This window comes from Hemiscyllium ocellatum, chromosome 12 (assembly GCF_020745735.1).
Source record: "Hemiscyllium ocellatum isolate sHemOce1 chromosome 12, sHemOce1.pat.X.cur, whole genome shotgun sequence".
Classification (NCBI taxonomy): domain Eukaryota; kingdom Metazoa; phylum Chordata; class Chondrichthyes; order Orectolobiformes; family Hemiscylliidae; genus Hemiscyllium; species Hemiscyllium ocellatum.
Genome location: NC_083412.1, coordinates 101,711,752 through 101,724,718, shown reverse-complemented (window position 1 = coordinate 101,724,718; position 12,967 = coordinate 101,711,752). Strand labels below are relative to the sequence as shown.

The following is a 12,967-nucleotide window of genomic DNA, read 5'->3' as shown; positions in this document are numbered from 1 at the left end:
GGAGAGCATCATTAACCACGTCTGAGGGGAAATTGTGGTCTTTGAAGAAGGAGGTCATCTGGGTTGTACGGTATTGGAACTGGTCCTCCTGGGAGCAGATGTGGCAGAGACGAAGGAATTGGGAGTATGGGATGGCGTTTTTACAGGGGGCAGGGTGGGAGGAGGTGTAGTCCAGGTAGCTGTGGGAGTTGGTCAGTTTATAGCAAATGTCCGTGTTGAGTCGGTCGCCCGAGATAGAAATGGAAAGGTCTAGGAAGGGGAGGGAGGAGTCTGAGACAGTCCAGGTGAATTTCAGGTCGGGATGGAAGGTGTTAGTAAAGTTGATGAACTGTTCAACCTCCTCGTGGGAGCACGAGGCAGCGCCGATACAGTCATCGATGTAGCGGAGGAAAAGGTGGGGGGTGGTGCCAGTGTAGCTGCGGAAGATGGACTGTTCCACATATCCTACGAAGAGGCAGGCATAGCTGGGGCCCATGCGGGTGCCCATGGCTACTCCTTTAGTTTGGAGGAAGTGGGAGGATTGAAAAGAGAAGTTATTCAGGGTGAGGACCAGTTCAGTCAGTCGAAGGAGGGTGTCAGTGGAAGGGTACTGGTTAGTGCGGCGGGAAAGGAAGAAGCGGAGGGCTTTGAGTCCTTCGTGATGGGGGATGGAGGTGCCTTCGTGATGGGGGATGGAGGTGTACAGGGACTGGATGTCCATGGTGAAGGTGGGGAAGAAGGACCTGGATCTGTACATCAGGTAACTCGGAGAATGTTTGGGATAATTTCAAAATTAGCAAAGCCTGATTTCCAGTGAGTGTTGACCATGGTCAGTAGTGCAGGTTACAGTGGTCACTGTACCAGGCCCCTGCCCCTAACTCCTTCAAGACCCCAGGCCTTGCCCCTCTGGATACCCCAGGCCTCTAGCCCCTTGCCCTTGGCCCTAGGCCCCTGTCCAGCCGAAGTCTGAGCGCCTCTGACTGACGAAACGGTTCCCATGGTGACGCAGCGCGCTGACGTCGGGCGGTGCCCAGTGCGCAGGCGTGGCCGGCTGGTCCTCCACATTCCCAGCATTCCCCCCGGGCGGTGATGGCCGCCGCCGCCGAGGTGCAGTTCGCCCAGAGACTCGCCTCCAACGAGAAGCGCTTTCGGGATCGAGCCGTCCGTAAGCTTCGCTGCTATCTGAGTGCCCGCTCGCAGCGACTGTCAGGTACTGAGGCCGAGGGGCCTCCCTCACACCGGCCCGGCCTGGCCTGGCCAAGACATTCACACGTGGGTTACTGAGGGCTGGGCAGGCACAGAGCATTGTTAGGCCATTCAGCCCATCGACTCTACTGAGACGTTACTTACCCCCATTCTCCTGTCACCCCTTTCCCTCCCAAATCATGAACCAATCTGTACCTGTCTTAAAGAGACTCTGTGATTTCACCACCACGTCCCTCTACAATGAGTTCACACAGAGTCACCACCCTCTGGGTGAAGAAGTTCCTCCTCATCTCGGCTCTGAAGGGTTGTCCCTTCGCTGTCAGCTCCTGGTCTCTCCAACTTGTGGAAACATCTTCTCCACGTTCACTCTATCCAGACCTTTCAGTTTTTGCTGAAAATGTGTTGCTGGAAAAGCGCAGCAGGTCAGGCAGCATCCGAGGAACAGGAGAATCGACGTTTCGGGCATAAACCCTTCTTCAGGGCTGGCGAAAGAAGAGAGAGTGGTGAGGGGGTTGGGTTGGATTAGAGCCGGTGGCCCTGAACCTAGTGGGGTTCCTGATAGGGTAGCAGAATTCTGGTGTCTCTGCTGTTGACTGATGAGTGTGGAAGAGGGGTCTGGATTACCAGGCAGAGGGGGAAGTATAGAGAATATAGGCATCAAGTTTTGGGGAATGCCACCGATGAGTGATGGGGCAGTGCAGATGTGGAAGAACCATGAGGGGATGAGGTAAGTGAGCCAGCTCACTAAGGGAGAAAATGCACTGAATAGGTTTTAGTGAGTAGACAGTGAACAAAAGGAGGTGCTTGACCAACTGTCCTTGGCATATGAGAAATGGTGTATTTGGAAAAGAACAAGAGGTGACTGAGTTGTCAGGTTGCAGTAACAGCTGGTGTTATGTGGGCCCAGGGACCAGGTGGGGCTGAACAAGAAAAGCAGTGGAAAAGACAATTTGTGGGAGAAGGATGACAATAGAGAGGTTTCAGACTGGAGGGGCATGACTTTGCTGCATTTGGATAGTTATACTTACACTGTATGTAAAATACCAAGTCTGTCCTCAAAAGCTACCAGCAAATACTGCTTTTGTTGCGTGATGTTTTTTGACATGTTTTGGTCTTGCCTTTTGATCTATGCACAACGCTGTAGTTTCAGGATTCCAACAATTCATTCTGTTTTATTTTATAAGGTGGTTTCAGTCAGGATGAGTTACTGAAAATATGGAAGGGCATTTTCTACTGCATGTGGATGCAAGACAAACCTCTCTTGCAGGTAAGTCATGATTATAGCAGGGCATCCCAGACAGTGGATCGCATACCTGGTGGGACTATGGAAATAGTACTTGAGATTGACAATGACGGCAGGGGGGAGAAAATAACTCAGTCCAGAGGTGCTGCAGGGTCTGACCTGGAATGCGTGCAGCAGGACTGTCAAAGAATAAGTGGCAGACATTGAGCTCTCACTGAACAAGAATTTTGGGTATTCTAAGATGGAGGACGGGAAATATTTCTGGCTGTAATTCTGGCTGTCCTTTTTTTGTTTGAGGTATTTTAGGTGTTGGAGGTGATTTCCTCGAATTCCAGGAGCAGCAATTACTGTTTTATATGCTGTTGCATTGTTTTGGAACTTTTGGGAAAAAAAAGTCAGTTTACATTTAAGAGGCATTTGGATGGGTATATGAATAGGAAGGGTTTGGAGGGATATGGGCCAGGTGCTGGCAGGTGGGACTAGATTGGGTTGGGATATCTGGTCGGCATGGACGGGTTGGACCGAAGGGTCTGTTTCCATGCTGTATATCTCTGACCTCTCAAGCAGTTCTTTATTCTCCTGTGATCAAGTGCCTTGTGTTGACGTTTTCTGACTACCTTAGTCAAAAATTCTGTACTTGAAGCTTGGGTTGTTGTTTGCCTCAGCAAATGATGAATTCTGGTTGTAGGAGGCACAACATGTATTTGTAAGCTTGAGTGTTGCTGCTGGCTCTCAAATATTCCTGTGATGCAAACTCGGTGACAGGGTTGTTGAGGCTCCTCCTGCAGGCGGTAAAGATGTAGCTGCACCCTCTTCATCTGGACAATAATGCAGAATTGATCATAAAATGAAAATGAGAGATCTTGCCTTGTGTGGTTTAACTGATAAAACCTCTACTATTCGTTACAGGAAGAATTGGCAAACACCATTTCCCAATTGATACACGCCTTCAAAAATCTGGATGCCAGTAAGTTGCTGCTGTTCTCATACTCAATATCTTGTTCCTCAGAGACAAATTGAGGAGTTGTGGATACATGGTTGGATTGTTTTGTTCTGCGCTCACCCATCATTCGGGATGGGGATACTTGTGAAGCCACTCCCTCCAGTGAGTTGCTTAATCGTCCACAATCATTTACAATTGGATGTGGTGGGATGGTAGGGCTTAGATCTGATCCACTAGTTGTGGGACTGCTTAGCTCTGTCTATCACTTGCTGTATGTGCCGTTTGGCATGCAGGTAGGCTTGTTCGGCTTTATTAGGTTGACATCTCATCTTTAGTATGTCTGGCATGCCCTCCCACACTGTTGAACTAGGGTTGATACCCAGGCTGAAAATATGTTGCTGGAAAAGCGCAGCAGGTCAAGCAGCATCAAGGAGCAGGAGAGTCGCGTTTCGGGCATGAGCCCTTCTTCAGGTTCTTCCTCAGCACCTGTCAATTCCTGAAGAAGGGCTCCTGCCCGAAACGTCGACACTCCTGCTCCTTGGATGCTGCCTGACCTGCTGCGCTTTTCCAGCAACATATTTTCAGCTCTGATCTCCAACATCTGCAGTCCTCACTTTCTCCTTGATACTCTGGCTGGATGGTAAAAGCAGAGTGTGGTATATGTTGGGTGATGAGGTTACAGATTGTGCTGGAGTACTATTTGTCTGCTCTTGATGGCTCAAGTGCCTCATTGATACTCAGTCTTGAGTTGCTAGATTTGTTTGAAGTCTGTCCCATTTAGCACAGTGATAATGCAGCACAATGTGAAATAAAGTATTCTCAATGTTAAGGTGAGACTTTGTCTCCACAAGGCCTGTGCAGTGGTCACTTTTGCCGATACTGTCATGAACAGATGCATCTGCAGCCAGCACATTAGGAAAGGTGAGGTCAGATATGTTTTTCCTTGTTGGTTCCCTCACCATCTGCCGCAGACCCAGTCTAACAGCTCTGTCCTTTAGGACCTGACCAGCTTGAGTCGTGTTGCTACCGAGCCACTCTTAGTGGTAGCATTGAAATCCGCCACCCAGAATACATTTTGTATCCTTACCACCCTCAGTGCTGCTTCAGTGTTCAAAAGGAGGGGAACTGATTGATCAGCTGAGGGAGGATGGTATGTGCTGAACAGCAGGAGGTTTCATTGAGTCTTACAGTGTAGAACAGGTCCACAGGCCTGGGTCTACACAGACAAACAAAAAAAATGCCCACGTGCACTAGTCATGTTTTCCCAGGCCATAGCCTTGAAGGTTATGACATTTTGAATGGTCATCCAAAATTTTTTAAAGGTTTTGCCACCAGGATTCATGAACACCAGCTAGCCACAAAAACACATGACCCTCTCTCCCTCGTAGCCCTACACACAGAGGTAAAAAAAACACCATTTTGACTGGGACAACACATCTATCCTGGGACAGGCTAAGCAAAGACATGCCAGAGAATTCCTAGAGGCCTGGCACTCCAACCACAACGCCATAAACAAACACATAGATCTAGATACCATCTATCAACCCCTCAGAAAACGAACAGGAAATGACATCACCACAAACCCCAGGAACCTCATCCAGGAGAAAGATATAAATAGAAAGAAGGAGACAACAGCTTCGCTTCACTTGGAGGTCACCACTGATGATGTTACCTAGCCAGGTAATGAAACGTCTGGATATCAAACCTACAGCTCAGCGAGCAAACCTACACTCTAAACCTTTTAAAGGTTCTGAGGTTTCCACCTCAGTTGCCCTCCAGACAGTGCATCCCAGGTCCCCACCATCCTCTGGGAGAAAACATTTTCCTCAAATCCATTCTGAACCTTTCACCTTTCAATAATGCCCCATCATAATTGACCCTTCAACTACAGGTAACAGCTGCTTCCTATCCACCCTGTCTATACCCTTAGATCTTTTCCATCTCAATATGATCTTCTCTCCTCTGTACTAAAGAAAACAATCTGACCCTCTCTCTTCATAACTCAGCTGCTCCATCCCAGGCAGCATCCTGATGAATCTCCTCTGCATCCCCTCCACTGCAATCATGTCTTTCCTATACAGTGGAGACCAGAATTCTGATACTCCAGCTCTGGCCTAACTAAAGTTCTGTACAGCTCCATATATCCTCCTTACTCTTATGATCTATGCAATGCCAGACAAAGGCAAGTGTCCCCTATGTGTTTGATATGGTTCTCCATGGTATGCTGATCGAGAAAATGAAGTCATTTGGGGTTCAGGGTGTACTAGCTAGATGGATAGAGAACTGGCCAAGCAGCAGGAGACGTAGTAATGGAAGGGAATTTCTCAAAATGGAGAACTGTGACCACTGGAGTTCCACAGAGATCCATGTTGGGACTATTGTTATTTTGTGATATACATAAATGATCTGGAGGAAGCTACAGTGCTCTGATTAGCAAGTTTGCAGATGGTGCTAAGATTGTTGGAGTAGCAGATAGTGAAGGGGACTGTCAGAGAATGTAGCAGAATATAGATTGGAGAGTTGGGTGGAGAAATGGCAAATGAGTTCAGTCTGGGCAAATGCGAGATAATGCATTTTGGAAGATCCAAGTCAAGAGTAAGCTGTACAGTAAATGGAAAAGTCCTGGGGAAAATTGATGTACAGGGAGATCTGGGTATTCAGGTCCATTATTCCCTGAAGGTGGCAACACAGGTCAATAGTGGTCAAGAAGGCATACGACATGCTTTCCTTCATCGGACGGGGTATTCAGTACAAGAGTTGGCAGGTCATGTTACCATTGTATAGGATTTTGGTTCGGCCACATTTGGAATACTGGGACAATTCTGGTCGCCACATTACCAAAAGGATGTGGTTGCTTTGGAGAGGATGCAGAAGAAATTCACCAGGTATATTGTCTGGTATAGAGGGTGCTAGCTATGAAGAAAGGTTGAGTAGATTAGGATCATTTTCATTGGAAGGAACGAGGTTGAGGGGGACCTGAGTGAGGTATAGATAGGGTGGATAGCAAGAAACTTCTTTCTAGAGTGGGAGGTACTCCATTAGTCAGGGTGACGAGTTCAAGGGGAGAGGGGAAAAGTTTAGGGGGGATATACGCGGAAGGTTCTTTACACAGAGGGTGTGGGTGCCTGGAATGCATTGCAGCGGAGATGGTAGAGGTGAGCACGATAGCGTCATTTTAAGATGTATCTAGACAGATACATGAAGGGAGCAGAGGAATACAGATCCTTAGAACATAGGCGACAGGTTTGGATAGAGGATTTGGATTGGTACAGACTTGGCCGTCTGAAGGGCCTGTTCTTGTGCTGTGATCTTGTTTGTTCTTGTTCTTTGTTTGCCCTAGTAACCTGCCCCGGTACCTTCAGAAAGTTTTAGACAAGCACCCCAAGATCCCTGTGTTCCTCTGAGCTTCCTAGTGTCCTACCATTCATTCTGCTCCCTTGTCTTGTTACTTCTTCCAAAGTGGATCACCTCTCATTTTTCACGGTTAAGTTCCATCTGCTACTTATCTGCCCATGTAACAAACACGTCCATCCCTATTTTTAAACCAAGACTTTCTTCCTCTCTGTCAACTAATGGCAAATCTTCATGGTATCAGCAAATGTAACTATCATCTCCCCCAGATTTTAATCAACTTGTTCAGAGATGTTATTCCTCATCCTGGAGCAGGTGGGACTTGAACCCCCGTCCTCTTGGTTCAGGGGTAGGGGCCAACACTGCTGCATCACAAGAGCCCAAGTACCTCAGGGTAGTGTTCTCAGCTCCATTATCTTTAGCTGTTTCATCAGTGACCTTCCCTCGATAACAAGGTCAGCAGTAAGGATGTTGGCTGCTGGTCTTTCACAAAGCAAACCTGCTTTCCTTGCCTTGTCTGACCTACATGTGACTGCAGGAGACAGTGAGCACTGAAGATGCTGGAGATCAGAGTCAAGAGAATGGTGCTGGAAAAGCACAGCAAGTCAGGTAGCATCTGAGGAGCAGGAGAATTGACATTTCAGGCTTAAGCCCTTCGTCAGGATGTGACTCTAAGCCCATAACAATGTGTTTGACTCTTAACTGCCCTCTGGATTATTAGGAGAAAGTGAGGATTGCAGATGCTAGAGAGTAGAGCTGAAAAATGTGTTGCTGAAAAAGTACAGCAGGTCAGGCAGCATCCAAGGAGCAGGAGAGTCGACGTTTCGGGCGTAAGCCCTTCTTCAGGAATGAGGAAGGTGTGCCAAGCAGGCTAAGATAAAAGGTAGAGAGGAGGGACTTGGGGGAGAGGTGTTGGGAATGCGATAGGTGGTAGGAGGTTAAGGTGAGGGTGATAGGCCGGAGAGGGGGTGGGGGCGGAGAGGTCAGGAAGAAGATTGCAGGTCAAGAAGGCAGTGCTGAGTCCGAGGGTTGGGACTGAGATAAGATGGGGGGGGGGGGGGGGGGAAGGAATGAGGAAACTGGAGAAATCTGTATTCATCCCTTGTGGTTGGAGGGTGCCAATCGTGTTGCCATGGTCTGACGATGGAGGAGTCCAAGGACCTGCATGTCCTTGGCGGAGTCGGGGGGGAGAGAGTTAAAGTGTTCCGCCACGGGGCAGTTGGGTTGGTTAGTCCAGATGTCCCAGAGGTGTTCTCTGAAACGTTCCGCCCGAAAGCGGCCTGTTTCCCCAATATAGAGGAGGCCACATCGGGTGCAGCGGATGCAGTAAATGATGTGTGTGGAGGTGCAGGTGAATTTGTGACGGATATGGAAGGATCCCTTGGGGCCTTGGAGAGAAGTAAGGGGGGAGGTGTGGGCGCAAGTTTTGCATTTCTTGCGGTTGCAGGGGAAGGTGCCGGGAGTGGAGGTTGGGTTTGAGGGAGACGTGGAGGGAGTGGTCTTTCCAGAATGCTGATAGGGGAGGGGCGAAGGAATTGGGAATATACGATGGCGTATTTACAGGGGGCAGGGTGGGAGGAGGTGTAATCTAGGTAGCTGTGGGAGTTGGTCAGTTTATAGTAAATGTCCGTGTTGAGTCGGTTGCCCAAGATAGAGATGGAGAGGTCTAGGAAGGGGAGGGAGGAGTCTGAGACGGTCCAGGTAAATTTGAGGTCGGGGTGAAAGGTGTTAGTAAAGGGATGAACTGTTCAACCTCCTCGTGGGAGCACGAGGTAGCGCTGATACAGTCATCGATGTAGTGGAGGAAAAGGTGGGGGTTAGTACCAGTATAGCTGGGTTATTAGGGATGGTCAATAAATGTCCCAGTCAGTAATACCCTCGTGGTGTGAATTGAAAAAAAAATGTATGGGTGGATTGGTTGTAATATTTTCAAACTTGCTGATATCACAAAACTAGTCGGAAATATAATTTGTGAGGAATATATATAGAAACTTCAAGATGACTCTGAAAGTTTAAGTGATTGGGCAGCAATATAGTAGAATGGGGAATACAATGTGAATATGTGTGATGTTACCAACTTCAGGAGAAGAAGCTGTGCGTGTGTGTGAAGTACAGAGAGATTAGTGAGTGTTGGCATCCAGAGGACTGGTGTCCTTGACCATGAGTCACTAAAAGAGAGCATTCAGGAGCCGAAATCAACAAGGAAGACAAATGGTCGTATGGTCCTTCACCACATGGAGTGCAGGGAGTATAGATGTCTTACTGCGGTTGTATGGAACATTAATGAGGCCCCATGTAGTGTACTGTGTACAGTTTTGATCTCTGTCTAAGGAAAGATATATTTGTCATCGAGAAAGTGCACTGAAGGGTCACCAGATTAATTCCTGGGATTGCAAGATCATCTTGAGATGAGGTTGAGGAAACTGGATCCATATTTGCTGGAGTTGAAAATGTGTTGCTGGTTAAAGCACAGCAGGTTAGGCAGCATCCAAGGAACAGGAAATTCGACATTTCGGGCATAAGCCCTTCATCAGGAATTTTTTACCCATATTTGCTGGAGTTGAGAATAATGAAAGATGATTTGTTGAAACTTTGCAGTTTCTTATATAGCATGGTAGGGTTGCTGTAAGTGGGATGTTTCCCTACCTGGACTCCTGCCCACCTCCAACACACTGCATCCATCTGGCCACCCCACGCTGGCCTATTACCTGCCCTCGACCTCTTCATTTCCAACTGCCGCCGGGACATTAACCCCCTGTCTGCCCCCTCCCCCACTCCAACCTCTCACCCTCACAACACACAGCCCTCCAATGTCAACCTCACCATCAAGCCAGCAGATAAAGGGGGCACAGTGGTAGTCTGGCACACTGACCTCTACACCACTGAAGATAAACGCCAACTCGAGGACACCTCTTCCTACCGCCCCCTTGACCATGACCCCATCAGCAAACCATCATCTCCCAGACCATACAGAACCTCATCACCTCAGGAGATCTCCCACCCACAGCTTCCAACCTCATAGCCCAGGAACCCCGCACTGCCTGGTTGGACCTCTCCATCTCCATTAATGACGACTGACTTGACACTGACATTTTTTTTACAAACCCACCAACTCCCACAGCTACCTGGATTACACCTCTTCCCACCCTACCTCTTGCAAAAATGCCATCCCATATTCCCAATTCCTCTGCCTCCACCGTATCTGCTCCCAGGAGGACCACTTCCACCATAGAACACACCAGATGGCCTCCTCCTTTAGATTTTCCTTCCCACGTGGTTAAAGATGCCCTCCAACGCATCTCGTCCATATCCCGCACCTCCGCCCTCAGACCCCACCCCTCCAACCGTAACAAGGACAGAACGCCCCTGGTGCTCACCTTCCACCCTACCAACCTTCACATAAACCAAATCATCTGCCGACATTTCCGCCAACTCCAAAAAGATCCCACCACCAGGGATATATTTCCCTCCTCACCCCTTTCCACCTTCTGCAAATACCGTTCCCTCCGTGACTACCTGGTCAGGTCCATGCCCCCCTACAACCCACCCTCCCATCCTGGCACCTTCCCCTGCCACCGCAGGAATTGCAAAACCTGCATCCTCACCTCCTCCCTCACCTCTATCCAAGGCCCTAAAGGAGCCTTCCACATCCATCAAAGTTTTACCTGCACATCCACTAATATCATTTATTGTATACATTGCTCCCGATGCGGTCTCCTCTACACTGGGGAGACTGGACGCCTCCTAGCAGAGCGCTTTAGGGAACATCTCCGGGACACCCGCACCAATCAACCACACCGCCCTGTGGCCCAACATTCAACTCCCCCTCTCACTGTGCCGAGGACATGGAGGTCCTGGGCCTCCTTCACCGCCACTCCCTCACCACCAGACACCTAGAGGAAAAACGCCTCATCTTCCGCCTCGGAACACTTCAACCCCAGGGCATAATGTGGACTTCAACATTTTCCTCATTTCCCCTTCCCCCACCTCACCCTAGTTCCAAACTTCCAGCTCAGCACTCACCCCGTGACTTGTCCTACCTGCCTATCATCTTTTCCGCCTATCATCTTTTCCACCTATCCACTCCACCCTCCTCCCTGACTTGTCACCTTCATCCCCTTCCCCACTCACCTATTGTACTCTATGTTTCTTTCTCCCCACCCCCACCCTCCTCTAGCTTATCTCTCCACCTTTCAGGCTCTCTGCCTTTATTCCTGATGAAGGGCTTTTGCCCGAAACGTCAATTTTCCTGCTCCTCGGATGCTGCTGTGCTCTTCCAGCACCACTCATCCAGAAACATAAACATAGCATAAGGGCAAGACATGAGGGGGCACACTGATAGAGATTTGTAAGATTATGTGGAACATCCAAGAGTTTTGAAGCGAGGGTAGAAATTGCCGAGGCACTGTCCCAAATCTGTCAGACTTCCAAGGACTTAGAACAATATAGCACAGGAAAGGGCCCTTCAGCCCGTGATGGTGTGTTGGACATGATGCCAAATTAAATACATCCCTTCTGCCTACCTGGAGTCCATATCCCTCCATTCCTTGCATATTAATGTGCTTATCTAAAAGTCCCTTAAAAGCCCCTATCGTAGTTGCCTCCACCACCACCCCAGACGAGTAATTCCAGACTCCTACCTCTCCCTGTGTAAAAAGAACTTGCTGCTGACATCTCCTTTGAACTTCCCCCTCTCACCTTAAACATATGCCCCCTAGTATTAGAGATGGAGGAGGTGCCAGAGGCTGGAGAATTGTAAATGTTACAGCCGCCTTCAAGAACAGCTGTAAGGCTATTTCTGGCACAAACAGACCGGTTAGTTTCACTTCGGTGGTGGGGCAGCTTCAAGAAACAATAATTTGGAACAGATTCAGTCGTCACATGGGAAAGGTGGATACTGAGGAATAATCAGCAAATATTTATAAAATGAATATCATGTTTAACTAACGCGGAGGAGTAGTTTGAAGAGATAACGGAAAGGTTTGCTTAGGATAACAGCATTGATGTGGTGTACATGGATTTCTAGGAGGCCTTTGTTACAATGCTTCACAACAGACTTGAGGAAAGTTTTAGATCATAGTAGAAAACGGACAGTAGCAATGTGGAATCATAATTAGCTGAGTGATTGGGAACAGAGAATAATTAATTGTCAATGGATATTTTTCCACCTGGAGGAAAATTTGTAGTGGAGTTCCCCAGAGATCGGTAATGGGACCCTTGCTTTTTGTGAACTATATACATGATTTGGATTTTGATGGGCAGGAGACAATCTCCAAGTTTGCACTAAACTTGGAAGAATTATAAATTGAGGAAAACAGTGAGGAGCTCCACAAGAACATTGTCATGTTGGTCGCGTGGGCAAATAGGTGGGAGTTAATATTTAATGCAGAGAAGTGAGAGTTGATGCATTTTGGTAGGAAGTACAATGAAAGACAATACAAAATAGGAGATACAATTTGAAAGAGGGTGCAGGAGCAGAGGGAGTTAGGTGAATATGTGCACAGATCATTGAAGATGACAGGATGGGTGGAGAGCAGTTAGTAAAACATAGATTTCTTGGCTTTTTAAATAGGGACATGGAGTAGCAAGGAGGTGGTGTTGAACTTGTATCAGACCTCAGCTGAAGAATTGTGTCTGGTTGTGGGAAAGCTGTTACAGGAAAGATGTAAATGCACTGAAGAGCATCCAGCAGTGATTTACAAAAATGGTTCCAGGAATGACAGAGGTCAGTTAGGATAGGTTGAAAAAGATGGGACTGTCCTCCTTCAATAGAAGAGCTTGATAAAGTTTTTAACATTGTGATCTCGTGGGCAGAGAAGAATCTTACACAAAAGGAAAAGAACAAGAGCAGAGATTTAAAGTGATGTGCAAACAAAGCAAGGGTGATGTGAGAAAAATGTTTTCACACAGCAAGGAGTTAGGGTATGGAATACACTGTGTCTGGAAATGTGGTGGAGGCAGATTTAATTGAGGCATTCAAGAGGACCATTGGATGGTTATTTGGAGAGAATTGGTGGGCAGGAGTATGGGGAAAAAGTCAGGAGATTAGCATTAAGTAATAGAACCAGTGCAAGCATGATGGGCCAAATGGCAACCTCCTGCACTGTAACAGTTCTAGGAGTGAGAGTTTGCACTTCAGGCAGTGTGCAGACTGAGGTTCTGAGGAGAAAACCGAGTGTAGGGGATTAGAGATCTGTCTATTCTGAGAGTGTAAGGACTGCTGAATACCTCCAGTGGGATCTGTT

General features: G+C 47.9%; 1 protein-coding gene across 1 annotated transcript in view; it reads left to right on the top strand.

The window, feature by feature from the left end:
- The first annotated feature begins 1,060 nt into the window (after positions 1-1,060).
- The window catches only part of LOC132821216 (ribosomal RNA processing protein 1 homolog A-like), a 43,756-nt gene continuing 31,849 nt past the window's right edge, over positions 1,061-12,967 (top strand). Inside the window, exons 1-3 of the mRNA XM_060833885.1 lie at positions 1,061-1,189; positions 2,370-2,452; positions 3,338-3,395. Coding sequence (XP_060689868.1) covers positions 1,069-1,189; positions 2,370-2,452; positions 3,338-3,395 — 262 coding nt within the window. The 5' untranslated portion in view covers positions 1,061-1,068. The remainder of the gene's footprint in view (positions 1,190-2,369; positions 2,453-3,337; positions 3,396-12,967) is intronic.